Here is a 9352-nt window from a genome sequence, read left to right on the forward strand (position 1 = left end):
TATTTTCTACATCTCCCATACCTCATTGTTCAAATAGCTTGTCCCTATAAACTAGAACTGAGTCTGTGACATCAGAGAAGAGCCACTTGCATCATAGTGCTGTAAGAGATCAGTAGTAGTAGCAGGTACAAGAAATGCTAGGCCTTCTATCTGAAAATCCTGGTTTTGGCATTGAAATGAAAATGTGAAGTTCTGGTCCTTTTTCTGTCCAACTTAGACTTCTTCCTTCTACAATTCCCCATGTAAAACTGTAGAGCTGCATGACCGCCAGCCGAGGTCCTTCCCAGCCAGGACAGAATATCACCAGGCAGAAAAGGCAAAGCTGGTTAATGCAGGCTGGAGATTTCACCTTGCACACACTTAGAAACCCTGAAGTGGTGCCAGGGTCACTGGGGTAATGGGAGGGGTCTGGGAGTTTGCTGGGACAAGGCTGTGAGGTTTGGTGCAGTGTAGCCTGGAGGACCAGTGCTGGAGGACCATGGTGATGGTGGGCCTTTCCTGCCCACCCACTGGCTCTTTTTGTCCAAGTGGGACAGCATTGCCCCAGAGAGGCCAAGATGGGTTTGTAGGACTGGATACTACCCTGACCACCACTCCAGAGGTGGAGGGGCTGTGGTGTGCCCCTGCCCTCCCTGCTCACTGCAAGCCAGCCCTGTGCCCAGCATCTTGGGCAGGCTGAGAGAGCAACGGCTGTGGTGACATCAGCCAGGAAAGGGCTGCAGCCAAGTGGGCACCAGCCATGGTGGGGTGCAGGGCAGATGCTCACAGGCAGCCTTCCCAGCCTTAGGCCACAGTGCTGGAGGGCTTGTTTCAAGGTGCTTCCTCTCCCTCTCTGCTGGGTCCTGTCTAGACTACAATGTTTGATCATCAGTAAAATACCATGAAAAGAGAGTTGACAGGTAGGGCTGCTGTGCTCCCCAAAGGTTTCTCTGTGGGCAGGTGCCAGTGCTGCTCCTGCACAACTCACAGCACAAGTGCTGGGCAGGAAGGGGTGGTGGGCCCGGGGGGCCCCCCGCAGCCATTGACCACTCCAGGCCTGGAGGGGAGATGGTGGCTGGAGGGCTCCCTGCGGCCCCCTTGGGATGAAGACAACATTGTGCTGCCTCTCATGTCCCTGAGGTGCTGGTGGGCAGGCGGCCTGCCACAGCCTGCTGCCTCCCTCCTCAGGGAGTCACAGGCTCATGGCTCCTCCAACAGAGTGGGAGAGTGCAGACATGGTATCACAGAATTGCACAATCACAGTTTGGGTTGTGAGGGACCTTTAAAGGTCATCTAGTCCAGCCCTCCTGCCATGGGCATGACATCTTCAACTAGACTGGGGTGTTGGTGCTTAGAGGAGGCCAGAGGCAGCCGTGCTAATGTGAATTAAACTTGCCTGGTTCCTCTAAGGATGAGCAAACTGATCTGTATGTGGAACTTGCACTAAAAACCAATACTTGTTTTGCAATTCTGCTGTTTCTCCTTTAAAGAATTTTTGGCTAAACAGCTGCTTGGGGAGGAGTTATTACAACAGAGGCTTTCAGTTTCGATTTTTTTTCCCCTCTCTGCTCTTAGAAGAGAGGATATCCAGCAGAATAAAAGGAAAAATCATGACAGCAGAGAGCAGGTTCTGCAAAAATTGGTAAGAGATCTTTCTTCCTCTCTATCCCTACAAAGTGTGGGGGTTTCAAGAGCTTTCTAGGGTTTTCCTTGATGTTATACAGGTCCCCTGAAACAGGGAACCACACACACAACAGGAAGGGTGTATGCTCACCATGGAGTAATGAACTAAAACATTTTGTATGCGTTTTTGTATACCTATGTTGCTGCTTTTTTGCTCCTTTCCTGCAGAGAGGATTCTTCCATAGCTCTCTCCTGTGCTGCATATTCTCTTTTTACATAGTTCACTGTGGGTAATTTTGTAGTAGCTGCAGAGTCATCAGGGCATGGACCATGCCAAAGCCAGCAGCTGCCTCAGTTTTACCCCATGCCTGATGTTTCTTTCTGTTGTTATATTTGCAGTTAAGTGATAAAAATATTACGGGGTTGTGGGGTTTTTTTTTAAGGTAATTGGTAGATTTCCTTGAGGCATCTTACCTTCCTTAAGAAAACTAGAAGACTTCACTATCCCAGGGCTTTTTTGCTGTGGCTGCTCTGTCTTGGGTCTGGGCTGTTTGCAATTTATGTGGCCTTATCCTGGCCATTACCTCCACATTGAGTGACAAGCAAATACGTTGGGCAGACTGGTTCTGTGGCCCAGACACAAGGTCAGAGTTTGGAACAACTCAGATGGCATCTCCTATTCTGCCTCACACATCTCCTCAAAGTAGCAGAACTGCAAGCATAGTGTCCTTTCCAGCAGTCTCCCTACCTTGTAGGCCAGAAAGGTTGCATGGGCTTATGTCTAGCTGTCATGTCCTAACAACCATCACTCTCTTGTGTCAAGCATCTGAACCTCCTTCTGCAGGGTCCAGGGCTCACCACATTAAAGGTTTTGAAATGACAGGGATATACCTCACTTCCCATTGCCTGACACACTGATGAGCCTGAAGTGAGGGCAGTGAGGCAGGCATCCTGAGATACATCCCATGGGATCAGGGTTCCAGGCCCTGCCAGCAGAGGAAGTCAGAAAACCCGCTGGTGTGCACATCAGTCATCCCAAAGCAGTTTCAAGGGCAGCAATGGAAGTTTTACATGGCTCAAGATTCTCACCTGGAAGCTTCTTCATGAGGTCTTATCCAAGCCCTGTTGAACTGTATCTCAATTCTTGCCAGTAATGTGAACACACTGATTATTACAATCAAATAAGCAGTTTCCCCAATATACTTCAGTGTCTCTTCCTGAACCCAGTAGGCATGGAGACATCTGTGTATCTCAGCTCAGAGATAGCCTTCATCTGAACAGAGCAGCTGCTTGGCTGGGATACCTTAAATTGGTCTACTGGAAGCCAAAGAGCTGTTTATTTTGGGATGCCTTAGATGGACCCAGAAGAGGGTCCCTTCTTTTCTTTACACATTTATAAACAATGTAAACAGCAGCCAGAGCTCTTACTGAAACAATTGTTGGAGAAATAAATCAGGAGCCTCCAGCAGCTGCCCTGCCCCTTTCAGAAGTATTCCTGGTAATAAGACAGAACTGAGTGAGTAACAGAATCCAGTTTCTAAATCTCTCCTTCAGATGTTGCACAAAGACAAATACTTATGTCTAGTCTTTAGGGACAAACTAGTTGAATTGTAACCAGTTGTACTGGGTCTGGCTGAGATGAAGTTTATTTTCCATAGAGGCCCATACCCTGCTGTGTTTTGTATTTGTGGATAGAACAGTGTGATAACAGACAAACGTTTTGGCTTTTGCTGAACAGTACTTGCAACAGTGTCAAGGTTTTCTTTTTTTCCCCACTCTGCTCCCTCTCCCCTGCAGTGAGTAGGCAAGGGATGAGCAAGAGTATGGGAGGGGACATCAGTCAGAAGAGCTGACCCAAACTGACCAGAGAGATACTCCATACTGTATAACCTCATGCTCAGAAAGAAAAGGTGCATTAGATGAAGAAGAACAGGGTTGGGGTGGTGTTTTTAGCTTCCAAGGTGGCTGCTGTTCAAAGACTGGTTGTGCACAGCTATGCCTGTGGGGGGTGGCGAGTGATGCTTCACTTGTTCCACACCCACCCTCCCCCTTCCTTCAAGCATTAAGCTGCTTATCTCAACCTACAAATCTTATCACTTCCATTCTTCCTATTTCCCACCCCTGTCTCACTGTGTGTGTGGTGGGGTAGCGGTGAGCGAGCAGCTGTGTGGCTGCTGGGCTGCAGAACACGATCAACCCAGTTCTTTTCTCTCCCATTTATCTTCTTGGTAGTAAACAAGATGTGTCTGCTGACAATTTCTCCCTCCATGAGGTCCACTGCTTGCGGTTTCTCACTCTCTGTCCAGAATGTGATGAGCCAGTTGCCCAAAAGGATATGAAAGACCATCAAACAGAAGCACACAAAGAGGTGAGGAATGCTACATGTTTTTCAGGGTTTTCTTCCAAATAGCAAAAAGCTTTGTCAGCCCTGAGGTAGTAGCATGGCACTGTTCTCTATACTAACTAGATTTGAAATTCTGCAATTGTTTGACCAGAAAACATACAAGGGTCTCATATAACCCTTCAGGCCTGGTTACAGTACCTTTTGATCTTACTGCACAGCTTAAGAGAATAAAGCTTCCACTGCAGTATCTCAGCTTCCTCCACCCAGCAAGATAAAGTGACAGATCAGGTATACATACATACAAGCTCCTAGTGATTGTGAATTAGCCAGAGCATGCAATTTGATTAGAGGAAGATGAACAGTACCTCCTACAAAGCTATTACATCAAGGCAGGTTTTTAACAAAACTGAACAGTGAGAGTAAATTTATAATCTCTTCCTATATTGAAAAGACCCCACAATAGCATTTTAGTATAGCATTAAGAACCCTGCAGCTGGAGGTACTATATTGAAGAGGTACTACCTTTAAGCATGAATACACAGGCATGACTTTTTATTCTGTCTTAGTAGTTTTACTTTTTTTAGCAATTCCATTGATTTCAGTTACTTATCAGAACATGAGAAGCTCTCAAGGCAAACCTAGAGCAAGCTAGCATACCTCCTGTGTTTTCAGAGAGGCTATTATAATTTAGACTGCCTGTATATCAGACCTATACTTTTAAGTTAAACCTCAGGCAAAATTTGGGATACACAATCTTTATTTCACATCACACTTTGCATTTCACATGGGCATCTTTGAGGACTGAATCCATGCACAGAATGATGTTTTCCAGCAGGATCATCAGATACCTGTTTTCCTCAATATCTCATCAACACAGCTCAGGCCTGGCAGGGAAACAAAAATTCACCAACAGCTTGTTGATGGTTGGCATGGAAATTACAGGAAGGTCACCTCAGCAGCTTGAAGTTGTATTGATATATGAAAGCACTGATCATCCATGTATGCTCCCAATGAACTGCCATATGTTTTGCTTGCAGGTCAGGTGTAATCTTTGTCACCAAAGCCTGCAGCAATACCAGTTGGAACACCATGAGGTAAGTGTGGAGTGCAGTACTTACTACCTTCTGGGCTCACCCCTTTGACCAGCCACCAAGAGTCTCACAGTAATGGGTTCAACAGCAAAAAAGCAAGTCCTCAACTCCTGTCCTGGACCATGAATAAACTTAAACCTCTCACCACTTGCAGTGTTTTTGGCATGCCTTTCTCCCCTTGTAAATAAGTATATTCCATGGTGGTTGCCCATCCAGTTGTGATGGGATACTCTGTTCCAGGACATAACCTAGTACTTTCTCATCCTTGGCACCTTAAGCTGATGTTCTTTGAGGGCTTCTCAAAGATGTTTTCGTCTTGTGCCCACACTCATATTACCTGCTTTTCCAAAGGAGCAGTTATACAAAATGACAGTCAAAGAAACAGCTAAGATGATGACACACAAAAGACTTGGTAGAGGCTGTGAGGTGAGAGCAGCCTGTCTGTGTCATAGTCTCACTGTTTCAGGGAACTAAAGCAGTGAAGACACAGCAGCCTTCCCCTGATGGTGGTAGCTGGAATATTGGAATTTCCTGGGTGGGCTTGTGGTCTGTCATTAACCTGTACTGACACAACATCTTCACTGCTACTGGTACCCATTTTGTCTTATATTGCCAAAACCATCCTAAATTAAAGATAGTTTAGACAGGTAAACTCCTATATCAGTTAAGCCTGCATTTGGTTGTGTAGATACCTCTTAGGGAGGGCATTCTCAAGCAGTCCCTGTTCTCTCCCAATGTCCTCTTTTAGTATTGATAGAAAATTTGCAACACTTTTCTCTGTTCACGTACAGACGAAGGAATGCCTCGAGCGACCAACGACATGCCAGATCTGTGAGCTTGAGATGCCTTTCAACAAGCTGCAGGAGCACTTGAACACCTGTGCCAGCCGAACGGAGCGGTGTTGGGAGTGTAACAAATACATCATGTACAAAGACCTGAGCAAACACAAAGGCATTTGTCAGAACAGAGATCTGCCCTATCCTAAAGATGGGAACTTTCCAACCAGTGAGGCATCCACTAATGCAACATCTATTTGCCCCACTGGTAAGCAAAATTCCTCGTTTTCATGGACTGGGTCAACTCTGTTAAATCTCAATGAGAATTCTCCTGCCTTCTCTACATTTCTCAGTAATCCAGACTGGAGGAAATTGTTGTTTAACCAACCACAGTGAATGAGACAAGTGTTGGTTTCTATTATGCTGGTTATTGTAAAGCCAGAGTGGTTAGCTCATTGGCTCATTGCTCTTTTATGCCTCCCTTATATACTGGAAGTGAAATTCCTTCTGTCAGAAAATAAGTAGACCTTCCTCCTCTTTCTATTTGTCACACAGGAGAAGACATGATTTAGAATTTCTTCCTACTTCATATGTAAAGCCAGTGATGCATACCTTGATTTCTTGAAGTTGATGGCAGCTTTATTAGGCCTAAGGAATTGGACAGAGTATGTCAAGACAAAAAAATCATTAATCCTGTCAATGATTTCAGGAAAGAGCAGCCAACAGTAGGTGCAAAATAAACCATAGAGAGCAACACCAACCACCCCCAACCCCCTGCTCACCCCCCAGCAACAGGATTAGCTAGGTCAGGGTAGGAGTGAAGCTTCTTGATCCACAGAACATGGGGCTGTACAGCTCTAACTCCTTTGTGGACACTGGAATCAGCATTCTGTGTTTCTCTAGCAATAGTGGCCATAAATGGATCTGAGCAGCCTGTCTAGATGCCTAGTGTCAGCACTATATTTCTCTTGATGATTTTCTTTTCCTTCTGAAGGTACTGGGGGCAACTTTTGTCAGAAGTGCTGTAAATTGTTCCCAGATGACCAGTACTCCCAACATCTGGTAAGCACATTTGCAGCTTAAGCACAGACCATTCCATTCTCTTGGTCATTTTCAGCCTGGTTATTTCTCTGAAAAGCTATATTTTAGGTAAGAAAGGGCACATGTCTTGGCTTTTCATGCTAGTTTAAGGATACAATGTGTTCAGCTGAAGCATCACTGTGAGTTGGTGTTCACTGTTGTTGTGTTGTGTGTCCTCGTGAGTGTGTGTGCCCATTACTCATGTCTGCTGCAAATCACAACATACCACACAGTTGGGTGTGATGCCAATCTTCACATGCTCTCTTTTGACAGGAGAAATGCAGTGCAGCCCATAAGCTGACAAAAGATCCTGCTGGCCAGTCAACTTCAAAACTCAGCGGTTTCCCACCAGAGTCTCCTTCCTCCCTGGCTACTTCTTCCTGCTCCCAGAATGCAATGGTGTGGAAAGATGTTCGTCCCAAAGTGAAAGAAAGAGACCAGCCATTGACCTCCAAAACCTTTCTTAAACCCCCAAAGAACAAAAAGATTGGCATTCCCTCTCCCACAGGAGGAGGACTTTCCAAGTCACCTCACGCTCTGGAAGAAACCCAGTCTTTTGACATGCTGGTAACCTGTGCCCATTGCAACATTATTCTGCCTCTTCCAACCCTTCAGAAACATGAGGTGAGAGGTGACACATAAGACTTGGCCTCCTACGTGCCAAGGGACATACTTACTGAGCCACTACTTATCTCCATAGTGCCTGGGCTCCCAGTGCCCCTTTCTGGATTCCACAGTGTCTTGAAGTGCTGGCCATAAGCACACTCTTTCTGTAAAGTGTGGAAGTTATTAATTCCATTACCTCTTTATGCTTGGATCTGCACAAGCAAGAACCTATAGTCTGTTTGAGTTTTAGGAAAATAATAACCATGACTCAAATAATTAATTTAAAGCTGAAATCTTGGAAGGTCTTCAGCAACTGTCTGTATTTGCTGAAGGACAAGATTGTTCCTACTAAGCAAATAGTATGATTCTATCTCAGCTGCATCAGAGATCCCAACCAAGGGGCCCGGTTGCCTCGCTACTGAATGTGATTGCATGTTGAATACAATGTTAAATTCTCCTCTGATATGACTGCTACTTATTTTTCTAGATCAAATGTCATCGTTTGACATCTTTGAAAAATGCTAGGATGAAAGAAAAAGCAAGCCATGGAGAAGAAGGTACTGCAGAATTTCAGAAATTTGGAATAGAATTCATCACTTGGGATTGCTCTACTTTGGGTTAATAGGAACAATGGGATATTTTGCAGAGGAAGTGTGTCTAGAAAAGCTAATACTTGGACTATCACACAGGTCTTTAGATTCCAACACACAGTAGATTCTCATGAGGTAGCATTAAGCAAGCAATTTTTCAGAGCAAATACATTTTCACTCTCTTGACTCAGAGTAACACATACTGTGCCTCAAAGTGTGCTACTGGGAACAGTGCAGTACGTTCCCTGCTCACAGAGAGACCAGCACAAAAGATTCCACAGAAGAGATGTTCTGTCCCAGGTCTGTCTGCTCCCACAGTGAACAGAGACTTAAAGAATATCTTCATAAGACAAGAAGTAAAATTACTTTTTCTACATAGTAAAAATGGCATATTCAGTGGAACCACTGATATAATTATTTCAGAGGAATATTCCAGCTTGCACTGATCCATAGGCAGTAAGTTAGCCTCTTTCCTCATCCTGTCCCAGACAGGCTGTGAATCTTAACACTTCTCTCTTTGCTAACATCCCCTTTTGCTTTTCAGTTCCTAAGGAGTATCATTTCCTCTCAGTCCAATTAATTAAGTGAAACTGAAGGCAGTTGTTCTCAATCTGTCCTTTTTCTACTTGATTCAGTAAATGAGGTATTACTTCTCCCTGTAAAACTTTCCTCTCCTGGTAAATTAAAGAGAGAAAGCACCAAAGTGAGAAATGGGGGGTTTGTCTGGCTTTGAATTACAGGACTCTAGTCCTGAAATAAAACTAAGTACATGGTGATTACATGGATTATTTGACTTGAATTGTGGGGTTTTTTTATATTGTACAACTGAGTGATGGCATAGGAAGGCTGTAAAACTGAACCACTTGTAACTGGGCTTTGTTTGTTTTACAGAAGACTCATGCTATGGCACTCGTGATTAAATCTGGAAATAGAGCCATATCTTCGGTTTGAAGCTTGAACTCAGTTTTACAGAAAGGCACTGGAAGTGCAGCAGCTTTATTGACAAATAAAACTGACTTGCTACTCTGTATGAAGAACAAAGAATGACTCCGATTTTTATTCCCTGTTGAAAGGCATTTAAAAGGCTTCACCAAAAAAACCTGTAAAACTGATGGGACCTCAACAGTTGTTGTCATTTTGAATCCTTCTGTGTAAGCTTGCCCTAGGAAGGTACTTTTCAACCCACTTCAGCAAGGCAAGCAGCTTGTTTAAAAATGTTTGTTCTGGGGGAAATATTCAGAAATATTCAGAATACCTTGTCAT

General features: G+C 44.5%; 1 protein-coding gene across 1 annotated transcript; it reads left to right on the plus strand.

Moving 5' to 3' along the window:
* Positions 1–1555: 1555 nt before the first annotated feature.
* XAF1 (XIAP associated factor 1) lies at positions 1556–9124 on the plus strand. Its single transcript, XM_084273270.1, has 8 exons — positions 1556–1621; positions 3835–3970; positions 4984–5040; positions 5829–6081; positions 6808–6875; positions 7167–7517; positions 7987–8056; positions 8981–9124. The coding sequence occupies exons 1-8, from the start codon at positions 1590–1592 to the stop codon at positions 9007–9009; spliced, it is 996 nt and encodes a 331-aa protein (XP_084129396.1). The 5' UTR covers positions 1556–1589; the 3' UTR covers positions 9010–9124.
* The last annotated feature ends 228 nt before the right edge of the window (positions 9125–9352 follow it).

The sequence above is a fragment of the Gallinula chloropus genome (genome assembly GCF_964237585.1).
Source record: "Gallinula chloropus genome assembly, chromosome: 19".
Lineage (NCBI taxonomy): Eukaryota > Metazoa > Chordata > Aves > Gruiformes > Rallidae > Gallinula > Gallinula chloropus.

What these genes read in the sequence shown, in the direction of transcription:
- XAF1 (XM_084273270.1), top strand. Translation starts at nt 1,590, where the DNA reads ATGACAGCAGAGAGCAGGTTCTGCAAAAATTG. An exon ending in AACATCTATTTGCCCCACTG is followed by an intron (nt 6,082 to 6,807) that starts GTAAGCAAAATT and finishes TTCCTTCTGAAG; the next exon opens with GTACTGGGGGCAACTTTTGT. An exon ending in AGCAAGCCATGGAGAAGAAG is followed by an intron (nt 8,057 to 8,980) that starts GTACTGCAGAAT and finishes TTTGTTTTACAG; the next exon opens with AAGACTCATGCTATGGCACT.